The 14,785-nt window shown below is 38.9% G+C and overlaps 1 protein-coding gene across 2 annotated transcripts in view; it reads left to right on the top strand.

Moving 5' to 3' along the window:
- Positions 1–14,785, top strand: part of pcbp4 (poly(rC) binding protein 4) — a 38,341-nt gene continuing 23,556 nt past the window's right edge. Inside the window, exons 1-4 of one of the 2 annotated variants that reach the window (XM_030138135.1) lie at positions 1–347; positions 12,796–12,980; positions 13,191–13,214; positions 14,573–14,605. In XM_030138135.1, coding sequence (XP_029993995.1) covers positions 12,873–12,980; positions 13,191–13,214; positions 14,573–14,605 — 165 coding nt within the window. In that variant the 5' untranslated portion in view covers positions 1–347; positions 12,796–12,872. Of the gene's footprint in view, positions 348–12,790; positions 12,981–13,190; positions 13,215–14,572; positions 14,606–14,785 lie in introns of both variants that reach the window. The other variant, XM_030138134.1, reaches the window with a different exon arrangement.

Genomic DNA, 14,785 nt, shown 5'->3' with positions numbered 1-14,785 from the left:
ACCGGCCGAGGAGCGGAGGGATAGTGGAGGCTCAGGCAAAGGATCTCCACTCAAGAGTGCATTCTGTCCTAACGGACTACCTCGGTCCACAGTGAACGGGGGGGAACAGGGTGGTCGTCGCCTGCATCTGTGCGTGTGTGTGTGTTTGTGTGTGTGTGTGTGCGTGTGTGTCTGCTCTGCTCAGCGCACAGGCGCCCTGCGCTCCCAGTCTGCTGACACACCGGGAGGACAGTCCGCACCGCACGTCCGTGTCATTGGACTCTATGTGGATACAAAGCCCGGTTTACAACCATCCATGGGGATACTTTAGTGGGAACTGCAGCCCGAGACCTTTTACATGAAAACAGGTAAGTGACTTAAGATTCTGCTGCTTAGAATAAAAACATTATCGGACAGCATGTTCCCAAATCTCCAACTTAAAACAGATCTTATCTTCAGGGTGACTAAAGATTGTCAAGTTGTGTGTTTCCGTCGAATTATATTGAGCACAGAAACATATTTTTCATCAGCTTTCACATTTTCTTGATGTGCGATTACACAATTACAAATGGACATTTTTATTTTAACAGATTCCTTCCTTTGAGGCAAGGTTACTACACATGTTCTAGTCATTGGCTACATTCATGTGTATATGTGGATTAATGAGACATAAACTGATGTGGCTGTTAGATCCAGCATGTTGTCCAAAGTCAGCAGATGAGTAGAGGTACAGTACGACCGGGGAAACAGTTGTTGTCCTGTGTGTGTATGGTTTTAGAATAACCAAAGTGGCTGCCTCTGGCCAGGCCAGTCCTGAACACAAAGATCATTCTCAACAAGTCCGTACTGTGGGCGCCTGCTCGGTGCTGAGGCAGCGAGTGTGTGTGACAGCACCATTATTCACCAAGATGCCTAATTGCATTAGTCTTACAGTGGATAGAAAAACTGTCTTGATAAGCTGGTCCAAATCAGAACCAAAACTCAATATCAGTTGTTTGGGCCTGTTTTTACCAAATGGTAGTTCTTATCTAATAGTGGAGAATAGTAAATTTTGTAAACTCTAAGTACAAATGCAGTTGAAATCTTTTAAGTTTTGAGATATCTTTAAGTCTCAACCCAAAGGAGACAAATATTAGCAACATACTGCAAATGAAGAACACAAACAGACTTGTAAACATCTTAATTAACCATACTATAGGTTTCAATGCAACAAATAATCAATGGAAAATATATATATATTACATATGGTGTGTTTCTGTTTCGCTATATTCATCACACCCAAATGCTTTAGGCCTAAAACCCATCTATTTTAGCGCAAGGGCCCCTAAAGAACCTGAAGAAACTGATCAGTGTTACACTCTTTGGTAAAACAGAATCAATAAAAAACCATGTGCAACTGAACCAGCTGATTGATTCTTGAAATTATGGTCTTCGCTGCCTGGAGATGCTCATGAATGTTGCATGCACACCTCCAATGTTGATACATCTGTTAGAATGTAGAACAAAGAGGGGAATTGTGTATTATTTAGTGAGAGATTGTAAACATTTTGTGGGAGATTTTGTTAGAGGATTCCTTTGCAACATTACTGAATAAATCTGAAAAAGGTGATTCTCATATACCTTTCCAAGCACATAACAAAGATCAATAAGGAATGGAATTTCTGCTCTGTTTCTGTGAGAGTTTGGTAAAGGGGTAGATGCTAGAGTGCAAATACATAATGTTTGTTCCTGAGAAGGGAAAAGGGGAATTGCACGTACATTTTAGCTGATGTGAGTGGCAGAGACACACATTTCCGTTAGAGGGGCTCCATGGTTACAAAAACAGACATCATGTATTGCTGACTCTCTGTCCAAATGCAATTCCTTAATGCACTCTGAGAGTCAGAGATCTAATAAGAAGTGGAAGAGCATCTTCAATAATGAAACCCCACCTGCATCTCTGCTGCAGCATGAGGGCTGGGGCTGAGAGGCTTCATAAATAACAGAAGCCAGACCTGACACATGCTGCTCCAACGTCTGGGAACTGCCAATAATCCCTCTCATCTACTAAGATGCTGTTCTTGCAGAGTTTGGGGGCGGGGGGGTAGGCACCTTGCTCAGTTAGTTTGTAGTCATCAAGTAAATGCAGCCCAGTGCAGCAGCTTTCTTCTATTAAACACAAGAGCGATCTGCAGAGAGAGATCATGGATATTCAATCACCCTTTACTGATGGAGAGAATACCAGAGCAGCCTTCCTGGATAATTTAGCCTTTAACAACACAACGGAGCAGTAGTGTTTCCAAAGATAAACATCAGGAATTCTGCGCAGCATATCCTCTCCATGTCAACATTAAAGCTGCATATTTTTACATGTGTAAAACTATACAGCTAATAACTTGTAATGCTTTTGGAGTCAACATTTCATGAGGCAAATTAGTGATATCACAGTCTCTCAGGCTTTCATTTTAGTGTTGTTGTCACAGGAGCGTTGTTGTGTTACAAATTAATTTCCTCTCCAATATCTGAGATAAATCCCCTGTAGCAATTAACCTGCATTTGGGTAATTAACCTGTGCTTGTCACTATCTAATACATACAGACTCTCATGGCTTAACTTAGCATACTTTCTGGCTTTGTCAGTGAGAATAGATTTTTATTACATGTTCATTATCTCTGTGTTTTACCATGAAATGGATTAGGTTGTACAAGAAACGGCATGAAACTCAATCATGTTAAATGTATTAATAGATGATCTGGTGACTTCCGTACAAACACACAGTATAAATTCTTTAGCTTCTTCTTTGGTTCTTCTTTCTCTGCTATAAAGAAGGCCTTTCTTTGAAACATAATGTGACCCTCACTGCTGTTCTTAAGACGGACCCATTGGCTGACAGAGCCCCAGGCTGTCCCTGTTATGAAAAGATAGCACTGTGTTGAGCTCCAGCGATTGACCCAGCCGGACTCATGACTCTCCTGTTGTGTCTCGCAAAGAGTCTCATGAGCGTGACTTATTTAGTTTTGAAGTCATCCTCAAAGAGCAGCTTTCATGCTGTGTATGTGCTAAATCTACAGAAAGTGACTCGAGGAATGGGCATAGGTGTATGCTAAGTACGCCACTCCAGTTAGTAAGTGCTGTATATCACATAAATAAGCTAAAAGACTGCCTTCGTGGCAGTAATCCGCTTTACTCTACAGTGCACTAAATGGAGGTTTTTCTTTCAATGGCCATCTGCATCTGTGTATGTGTGTGTGTTTTTGTGTTGCAACCAAGACGGAGAGAAGCTTTTTATCCCCCTTCAGCTGCTGAGTGCCTGAAATATTTAACAGGGACTGCACTATTTTTGGGTTTGTGCTCAGTTTGTTGTGGAGCTTATGTAATATGTAGTTTCTGCTCAACGTGTTACACCAACTAAAACACAACCAACCTGGCTAACTGAAGTGTAGGATGCTGTAAACAGTAGCAACCATACAGTGCTGATCACTGTGCATTGCTATATGATACTGTACGGTGATTTGTGAGCAAGGCTCCTGCGCCATCTGTGCTGTGATGAGTTTAATTGCCATTAATAATACAGTGTCGTATAGATCAAGAACGCAGTGCCGGTCCATATCTTCTCAGGTTACTTAGAAATATTGATCAGCTCCTCTCCTTTCACTTCAACTGCCCCCATCTCTCGTTCTTTCTCTCTCAATTTGTCTCTCTCCTCTCCTCTTCTCCTCCCTCTCCTCTCTGCTGCCTCTGAGGTGTCAGATTCTCTGACTCATGCCCTGGTGTGGAGGATGGGAGGAAAGCAGGGATGAAAGAGAAGAGAGGAAAGTCATTTTGCAGATAGAGAGAGTGACCTTCATCCAGTGAGAGGGATGGGATAAAAGCTGGAGTTAATACCCTGCCAAAGTGTATTCTCCACCACGCCAAAAGAACCATTCAGAATGATATATGGTCCTAATAGAAGCGTTCTAATAATAAAAAGCATGCTATTGTAAGTCAAGGCAAAGCAAATCACCAGAAAATTCCAGCGTTGAATCCACAGGAATAAACATTCAGGAAAAGTCGAACTGCGTAATCGAGTGAGAACAGCACTGTATCATGTGACAAAACCAGTGGAGAGTTATGCTAAATTTGAGAAATCTATAATATAAAACTGTTCTTCTCTTTTGTAAACAAGAAAAAGAAGCAAAATGACATGGGTGAAGTATACAGGCCTGGGCCACAGTGTCCCCTTTCTAACCAAAGCCAGTATAAATACAGGCTCAGACGGTGTCACTGTGTGTCTGGAACCAACAGCCACATGGGAGATAACAACTGACAGGCTAGAAACACGGCCCTGTAAGATTCATTATCTGTATGTTTGTGGTGCTTTATCCCTGTTGGCTGTAATAAAAAGGAGGAAGAAACCTGAGTTTTCTTAATGAGGAGATGTGATCCTTTGCAAAAACAACATAATCAACACTTGATCGATGTATGTTTTTCAGTGAGTGACCACATTCCTTCAAGGATATGCCTACGCGTACTAGTAACCACTGAGCGGGAACTAAATAAATACTGCTCTGCTCCGACAGTCCCAGAAACTATTGGCTTAAGACAGACTGCTATAATAGTGTGTCAATTACTCTGCTGTTCATTAGCTATTGGATTCACTTCTAATTATGCAAATTCCACCGCAGAAGGTGATCTGTATCTAAGCCGTGCAGACTGACTGACATGATGGTGAGGTGCCGTGACAAGAACAAACCCTGAAAGTATTGATTCCCATCACTGTGAGATGTGACACACTCTTCTGATGGCAATAATTTATACATACAGTAACTCTCCAGCTCTCATCACATTGCTAAAAGTGGACTGACAGCTGGTATGGTGAGAAATAATCTGCTTTTATGTGTAGACGAGAATGGCTTTGTTCTGATGTAGTCGAAAATATGTTTCGAGGAAGAGGGATACATTTTAATATTTTGTTATGAGTAAGAATGTAATTTAATAATCATCCTGACAGTGCTCTAAATTCATCATGTCAGCCAGGAAATGTCTTCCCACACAATTTTTGCAGATAATTTTGTCACTACACGTTGAGTTAGAAGTTCTCGTTGCACAGACTTTTTCTCCATAGAAGGCTTTGTGCAATACAGTTGTTGTTGGTTTTTGTTTTTTTATCTTTTTAAAATGCTACAGATAATAGATGAAAAATGCACTGCCTTAGGGTAATCTTATCAGCGTCAGCCCACATTTAGGTTCAGTGCCTACAGTGAACACAGCTGTTGGCCTCCTCTTTGCTGAGGAGAAGCCGAGCTGGCTCCAGGAGCAGCAGGCAGCCCCGGGTCTGATAACCCTCTCTAGGGCCCTGTGGCTGACAGGCGATTCGCACTGCAGGCTGACATGGTTTTGCTTTAACACCAGATGAAGCCGGCGGCTGATAGAAGAGGACAGTCGCCCCTGCGCCACGGGTTGACCCCTCCCATTATATGTGACAGAGCTGAGACAGACATGCTGAGAGATGAAACACTGCTCTGTAATTTCAAGCCTCTCCTGTTTCACCGCTGAAGAGTCACCTCCTTTTTTTTTTCCTTCCCCTCGCTCTTTTGTCGCAGAGAATGTGGAGGGTCCTTTTATGACTTAAAGTACATGCATATTCCGCGCTTAACGTATTCATCAATTAATAAGTTACTTCAAAGAACATTCATTTACAAGATGAGTGCTGTAGAAGAAGAAATCTGGGGTGTTCAAAAGGAGACTCATTTAAACAGCTTTAATATCTCTTGGTTATTCAGACATAGTAACTGTAAAAACAACGTTTTATATTCATCACCCCTCTGAGTGCCTCACATTTCCTCTACAACATTCAACTGGTAAGATCCCCAAGCTGAAGAGCACCAGAGGGACAGATATTTTTACATTTGAAGACCCTGACGCTGAAAGTACTTAAGTCACAAAAAAGTCTGTTCGAACTATTTATAGGGTGGACTTAGCTAAACAAATACAACATGTTTTATGCTCAACTTGAATTGTCCAAAAATGTGACTTATAGATAGATAGATAGATAGATAGATAGATAGATAGATAGATAGATAGATAGATAGATAGATAGATAGATAGATAGATAGATAGATAGATAGATAGATAGATAGATAGATAGATAGATAATTTATTGATCCTTTGCAGGAAATTGTTTGGTTACGACAGCAGCAAAAAACAAAACAAAACAAACAAAAAAAACCCCACACTGACCCATCCCAACAGACAACCAACAGAGACACAAGCAAGTGATATTTTAGCACCAGGGTCTTCACTTTCTTTACAAATCCACCAGGGATGTGCAGTATATTGAACATGCTCAACATGATGACAGGACTAAAGGCTGTCACGATATTGAAATGTGAGTTATTAACTTTCAGATACATTATTGCAATTGATGATATTGTTCTTTATTCTGTGCATTAGCCAAAAATTTACATAACTGAAAAATAAACTGGTATTCTTCTGCTATTTATCAATTAAACTGAAACGATGTTATTTGACAAGCTTCAGCCAGTGGTAAACAATGTGTAAATAATAAAATGATATTTTTGGTAGTTTCATGCAACTATTTTTATAATAGTGTATGGACAAAACTATCACAAATAATTCAAATATTTATGATATTATATACAGTGAATGACCTCATATCACAAACTTACAGTTAACTAATTGTTTTCTTCATTGGTCTGTAAATTTCTATATATGTGTATTTACTATTTTATATTAATATATATGTTTTATTATTGTATTCTACATATTTTATTACTTTACTGTCACTTTACGGTAACCCTGCTTTTTATATGCTGCCAAGACAATTGAACTACCCCAGTTATCTTATCTTATCTTATCTTATCTTATCTTATCTTATCTTATCTTATCTTATCTTATCTTATCTCGTCTTATCTTATCTTATCTTATCTTATCTTATCTTATCTTATCTTTGTTTTGGTTACTTTACTTTTCTCACTGTTTCCCACAGACATTCATTCTTTTGAATTTGGAGTAAAGAGCAATAAATTATGGGTCATTTGTAGTATTAATGTTACTAGGCCAGTATTGTGTGTTAATAGAGTCTGTCATTAACATGTAAGAGTCTGTGGAGTAATATGTACTGACACTATAAAGATATATTTTATTAGATTACAAGTAAGAATATTACCATCTTCATAAAATGTAAAAATGCAAATCCTATTCCACTAGTCAGGCAAAATATATCAAAATCACATATTTCCCCTGATGATTTCCAGCCTTAACATCAGCACCATTCCATGCAAACCTTTGGTATCCAACTGCTTAACTGTCTAATTAAGTACACTGATCAAACATACCATTCATTCTTTAATTACAGACTTTCTAAAGTAAGAATTTTTCTGTTTAATGTTTTTTACATTTTAGCCCTGAGGTTGTTTATCAGACAAGATATCTGAAGGTTGTAATGGACATTTTCCACACATTTCTGACATTAACAAAGCATTTCATTAAAAAAAAAAAAAAAAAAAAAAAAAAACACATTTAAAAAAGACTTAATTAAAATTAATTATAAAAAAGAAACATCTTTCTATTTTTTTCTGCATTATTCTCTCAGACAGCATCAGCTCTGCTCAAAACTACCAACAGTTCAATCCTTTACAGAACCCTTTAAATGCCAATACACAATGTCGCTACTATTTATGAAAAACTAGATATTTTTTATTTATAAAATGAATAGTGAGATTGTGGTATTTGTATTTTTTCATGTGAGAATAAAAATGTTGTTGCAATGTGAGCCACTAAGGCATTTTTTGCCATGAGTGTTCTGCACCGCACAAAAACTAGAAATACAAATGAAATCAGAGTTATTGCTTTTTTCTGACACATGCAAGACTCAATACCACAACAATGCCACATTCCTCCACCACACATTATATGGAAAATATCTCATATTTTTTGGGGTCTTTCTTCTTCTTTTTTTTTTTTTTTTTTTTAATAAAACAGGGGCATTAAACATTTAAACTTTTTATAGGGTTAAAATCCTGAAAATGATTAAACATTTGGTATTTTCGAGGAGAACTGAAATGGTTTAATAGATTTTGTCAGAAAAACGCCGTTAAAAGAATATACTGATTTTCAGTTTTTTGCGTGTACGTTTGTCCCTAGGGTCCCTGGGGGGGCAAAAAGTGTCAGTGATGTATAATGGACCTGTAGCAGGAACTGGCATTAGATTAAGAAAATGTCAGAAAAGAAACATTCTTGCAGAAATTCATGCCATAAGCTTTAACACAGCTTTACTAATCACCAAATGAAAAAAGAAAAAAGGACAAAAATGTACAAAAATGTACAAAAATGGCCTGGGGGGTCCTTAAGGGTTAATTAGTTAAAGATTTTGGGGATGAATGTATTTTATCAGGCCTGTTGTAGTCTGCAGCACAGTCTGCTATTACTGATGAATCCCTGTATTGCTTGCAGTTAAAGCTACTCCAAATAAGCAGGGCCTCTTTAATATTTGGAATAGCCAGGGTTCATTTAATCAATTGGCGTGGAGTCATGATTTAGTTGAAGATGTTTGTGTTCTGTGTTGAAAACTCACTGTCTAACTATTCATAGCCATAGATGGAACATATGTGTATTTTTATATAGAGATAAAATTTGAAGGGATGACTTTGATGTTGAAAGGAGTCTTGAGGAGTCTTATTTCCTTCCTGTACCCCATGTGGTCCTTCCTCCGTCATCTCAGTGACGCTCTCATTGTGTCATCCAGTGTACTCACGCATAAGTTTCAGTTTGTTGCTGACAGAAAGCTGCCGTAAGTCCTCCTGTACAACTCCTTAACACATCAAAGGGTGTCTACTCTTATGTCTCAGTTTTTTGTGTGCAGTATGTCTGTGTGTGAATTGTTGGCTCCTTTCATCCCAGCAGCTGTATGTGTGTTTTGTTTTGGTGCACACAGACCTGTGAACGTGGTCGTATGTGTGTGTGAATGGTCTTTCACCTCTTGCCCTTAGCATGCGCGTGTACACACATTGACACCCTCTCACTTACTGCTCTATATGTGCTCGCCCGGGGGACATCCTATCTGTGTGTTCATCGAGTCGACACTCAATACCACGACACCGACCCCCTGTATGTACTGTATGCAGAGGGGAACCCTGTTTCCGTCTTTCACCATGGAGACAAGGCACGTCCTCATTCCTTCTTCATTTCCTCTAAGCCAACCCAGAGCCTTCTGTTTTGAGAGACACGGTTGTCTCTGAACAGGTGTCCAGTCCTCTAGACAAGCGGGTTGTACAACATCCTTTTCATCTTGACAGTCTCTCTGGAGTCGATGCTCCTAAAAACATGGCAAAAAAAAACTATTGCTGGTGGCTGTCAAGGGATGTATGCAGGTTGCTTTTATCCATGGCAGCTTTGATGTATGCTTTGGCAGACCCAAAAAACATATTTGTCTTTTTTTTTTTTCCTTTCCAGTTTCTATTATGGCAGCTTTCGTTATCATTGCCATCACTAATGTTAAGGTTCAAAATGTAAGATTGACACATCCTTGTACGTCCACTTTAGTTTGTGTTGTGCCTTGAGCTGCTCCTTTGTTGTAGACAGTATGTCTAAGCTAATGGTAGCTAACATAGCACACTGTTACCACTGTATATGACAAAAAGACAAGCAAACAAAGAACTGGGGGGACAATAAGGATATCATGTAAAAGAATCCTCTACTTCAAAGTCACTGACAGTTATCATAGATAAACAACTCAGACAGTCTTTAGTTTAGAAACTGAGTTAGCCAATGTCAACAAACCAATTCCAACATGAGCATGTGCAAATCTCACAAACTGAACCTTTAACGCATCTCTACATTAACAACTGACATTTGGTATCGTGATACACTGGAAAAAATCTAAATATTACCAAGTGTATTTGTCTCATTTCTAGTCAAAATATCTCATCACACTTAAAATAAGACAATCACCTAAAGAGTAACTTTTCAGTGAGGTACAAGAACTTATTTTTAAACAATAGGTCTTGAAAATCTTATTTCAAGAAATTTTACCAAGATAATTTTCACTTGTTCCATTGGCAGACTTTTTTTTTTTTCTTTGCTTAATTCAAGCAAAAATATCTTGTATTAATTTGTTTTTTACTTGTTTTTAGAGGGACATTTTTTCCAGTGTAACTTCAACTGATATCTCAAGACACACAAGAGGTCTGATGACAAGAAAGATTTCTAACCAAACCCACATTTTAGCCAGTATACTTGGAAAAACAAATAAACCCTGTCAGTGTTTATCATAAAATGATCCTGTACACTTTCAAATTAACCTCCAGTCATGGAGATGGATAAATGTTTCACCACTGGTGTTTCTTCCTGTGTGTGAGTTTATTGTAGTGACATCACCATGTTCCCAGAACTCATGGCATTATGTCAGTGTTATTGTGACCAGTAGAAATATATATTTATATGTATATGTATATACTGTAGAGTATAGTTGCTACTGTTTACATATTTTGTGTCAGCCATTTTGAATTCAAAATACGAACAGTAGCTCCAAACAAAAGCTCCCGCATACTAGATTCAGTGAGGCATTGCAGGACCAAGGTTACGCTGTCAGAGACAAGGATAGCTGGACAGTAGATGGGCTGGCCGCCTCTCTGTAGGTCTGACTGTATTTTGGCAGCCCAATGCTGCCGTCTGCACTTTGCTTAATTCCCTGTTGTGAGTTTGCAGCTCTAATTTAGAACAGAGGGGCTCTGTTCATCCAGGAACGCTGCTGCTTGGGATTCTGGAAATGAGGAGTTCAGAGACTCACCACCCTCACACAGACACAGAGCACATGCCTTGTTATCAACCCACAGAGCTGCACATAATGATCCCTCCAACCATTAACTCCTAATGCAATAAAGTGCTAACATTTTAGCCATGCCCTTCAGTGCCTAAACATAATGAAGTTAGCCCACGGCTTGCACAAATGTGCTCTGTGAACATGTGTTCAGGATACATCGATCAAGCTTTAAGTCATGATTAGTTGGCCGTGTATTTCTAGCTGACAGGAACCAAAATTTTTTATTTTTGTTTATCCCCACCTAACCCCGCCGGCTTTGTTTGTGGGAACAGAATGGAGATGAGCTTATTATTAATTTGTACCCCAATACAATGAACATCTATCTTCAAAAAACAGAGGAAGTTCAGTTTGGTGCAGTGTACGCCAGCAAAATGGCACTTTGCTTTACTTACCGCCCCATTTTGATGAACAAACGTGTCAGGCATGTCATGCCTTGGACTTATGCGAAAAACAAACAGGCAGCTAAGCTCTGTGACATCTCAAGATGGATATGTGTGAGCATTTAAACATGTCTTTACAAGCATCCAGTGCATAAATAAATCAAAGAAGGAGTGATGGCCTTGCACACTAAGCAAAAGCAATAAACCTGCCTGGAACAAGGCTCTTTGGAATTGGACCTCATCTAAAATAACACCCATTTATTAAACATGATCTCCTCACGTGGCTCAGCCGATCTATAGACGGCATTCAGACTTATAAAAAACACACACATATGTCAAGTGGCGTGAGTAGGATTGCAGTCGTAGGCTGGTGTAAGCTGGGGCTGTAGGATGGTTGAAATGCATTTGGCAGACAAACAAGTTCCCTGTTAGTGTGTTGCTACTGAGAAATATAGTTGTTAGATTGTACTCCCAGTGACTATTAAAAGTCATGTGAGGCGTGATATGGAAACCTTTTTAAAGTTTTTCATTTCATGTTGATTAATAATGGAAAACCTTGGGGGTTTTATTATGATGATGAAGCAGTCAGAGTTCAGCATATCATGCAGCGACAAGCTATATTCCTCCCCTGTATTTATACCATATTTATACTTTTACGCCCCATGTCAATGCTGACAAATGTAAGAAAATGTAAATCAACAGGAAACCTGAATTATCCATGAGCTAATTATATACTTGGTGCTTAGACTGTGAGCAGCCAACACATCTATCATCATACCGTATGTCACATAACTGACAAGCACAGAGCTGCTGCACATTGTCATTCTGGGATCAGTACAGATGCCTCTCGTTTGTTGTGAGTGTATAATTTCTGCTCTGTCTCCCCAGAACAGAGTTTTTTTTTTTCTTTCAGCAGACTGTGATGGAGAAGATAAAAATGAGTCCCTAAAGAAATTCCAAACATTTTCAATTTTATGGAAACTGCTTCAAATTGAATTTGATTAACTTTGCATGAATCTCATGCCATGCTTAATCTGAAACTTTTTTTTGTTTTGTTTTTTCACCCAATTCCAAAACTCACTCAATTTACTGTCAGAGACGCTGCTCCTCAGATAATGAAGACACAAATTCTGTAGTCCTGTAGTCACTGGTACCCACTCACAGTCTGCTAGGACCTCAAAGCTCTGTGGAGATGAACATTGCTGACAGTGCTGCTGCCGGTCAATATGCTGCACACAGTGGTCTTCATTATAACTCACATTACATCGACTCAAACTAATGAAGAAGTTCCTCACATAAATATTGGATTTAATCTGGTGCCTTTGGTTGTAGAATTGTTTTGTTTCATCTTTGATTTGAATGAATGCTTTTGATCTAAGGCAATTAACATTCAGTCAACAATTGCAGTACAGTTTCTGAGAAATCAAATAAAACACCATTATTAGTTTTAATGATGGGGTATAATATTTAATGACATTAAATGAGTGTTTCTCACAGGATTTGAACATGTGCATCCATGAGCTATAAACACATACATTTATTTAGCAGGATGAAGTGTTGCAAATTTTAGAACATGTTTCATTAACAATTTATTTTCACTTCTCTTTCATTCCTTCACTCTCTGTCTTAGAGCAGCATTGAAGGATTTCGGAGAGCCAGAGAACGAGCGCTGGCCTTCGTCTGACTGTGTGACCAGCGAATGAGCCTTGTTCATGCGTCTCCCTGAGTGCCACTCCCACATAACTATGAACTGTGAGCAGGACTTTGGAGATGGGGGCTTGGGAGTGACCCTCACACTACGACTGCTCATGCATGGAAAGGTACAGGCACTCTGCTCCCATTGTTTATGAATGAATGCTTGCCTTTAGCGCCCGTGATCGTATTTAAGCACAGGATGTGTCTTTTCTTCAGAAATCTTGTTACTAATTTAGATCCTATTTATTATTAAAGCATTTTATGACTTAAATGCTTTTTCATTTTGAATTTTCTTTCTCTAACGAGCGTTTTATCTTTTATGATGTGTGTTATAGGAGGTTGGCAGCATCATAGGAAAGGTAAGATTTTTTTTACATTTAAGTAACTGATGAAAAGAGTAAGTCTGTCATTAATAAGAGAAGGATGGAATGAAAGAATGTTTCTTAAGCAGATGCATTCAATGTTTCGAAAGACTATGACCCGTGTCTAATCTTATGTACACAGATTTGCCATTACTCTAACCGTTATTGATGCTAGTTCTGTGACTTCATAATCAGCCATTGTGGAATAATTTTCCTTTCTGTCTTCATTCTTTTCCTAAATCAATGCCAAGCACAAAGCCTTCTAAGAAACAGTTGTTGTTCTGAATATCCCCATCCTAAATGTAATTGCCTCAAACCAACCCTCTGAAGACCTCCCCACCACCCATAATGCAATGCAAGTAATCCATCAAACAAAAACATTAGTGCATTGACTGCAAGCCTCTTGTTGAAACTGAGCTCCAAAGACATATTACTGTTGGCCCCTTGTGGGGCCTTTTAGTGTCTGTTAGGAGGGGCCTGGCTGTACTGTGATGCTTCAGTGCTCCTGCTATCATGCCATGTAATACAACACCTACAAAGGGCATCATTAAAAGCTAAGTGAAGGACAGGGGATTAATGAATGCACAAAGTAATGAGAGATGGAAAGGAGGATTTCACAATAGATGGTGTGATGTATGTGGCAAAAAAGAAAATATTAGAGAAAAGTGAAAAGGAGGTTTGTTTGGTGTGCCGTGTACTGTCCAGCCTGACAGAGTGAAGCACTTGATCTGCACTACTTGGACTAATAACATACTACTCCAACCTCCAAGCCTTTCCTTTCTCATCTCTTTGGTAAACCTTTCATCTTTTTCTCATCAATAGAAGAGTCACAATGGGCCACAAATAATAAGCTCTCCAAGAATATAACAAATAACAGGGTAGACCAGTGACTGAGATCATACTATTTGTAAGAAGAAGGTTGTCAGTGAATGTATGAAAGTGCAAGTGAAGGTGTGACAGCTTGGATGGACTTTGTCTGAAAGGAAACAGAGGAGGAGAAGAGAAGAAGCAATCTAAAAACCAGCAGAGGATGTGGCACAGTGTGACACAAATCTGACTGAGTACTGTTGTCCCCAGCAGAGTCTGCACATACACTGCACAGACAGACGTTACAACAGGTGTATGCACCCTTTGGACACTCAGCTGTATTTGATGTCTTATTGAAACAGTGTATTGAGGATGCACGCTGCAATACGTTGCGTGTTGAAACTTGTTCTGTTAAATTCCTATCAGCCATACGTGGTCTGAAATGCCTGGTTTCATTTAGAGGTTGAGGAGACTGTGATGTTGGTCTTTCATTTCAAATAAGTCACACTGATTCTGTTTAAAGCCGTCCTTCATCTCTTCTTTTCCAGAAAGGAGAGACTGTGAAAAGAATACGAGAAGAGGTACAGTATCCATTTTATTGGAACTTTAAACCACATATTTTCATCATTTCTGCAGATACTAAAATGCTTGTCATACTTACATTGCAGTGTATGCGATTTGCTTTTTTTTGTCCATGTTAATGTGTAATTACATGTTTATGTGTGCCTGTTTTGTGTTTGTGTGCTTGTGCAATTTAAAGC

This window comes from Sphaeramia orbicularis, chromosome 7, assembly GCF_902148855.1.
Source record: "Sphaeramia orbicularis chromosome 7, fSphaOr1.1, whole genome shotgun sequence".
Classification (NCBI taxonomy): Eukaryota; Metazoa; Chordata; class Actinopteri; order Kurtiformes; family Apogonidae; genus Sphaeramia; species Sphaeramia orbicularis.
This window is presented reverse-complemented; position numbering and strand designations above follow the sequence as displayed.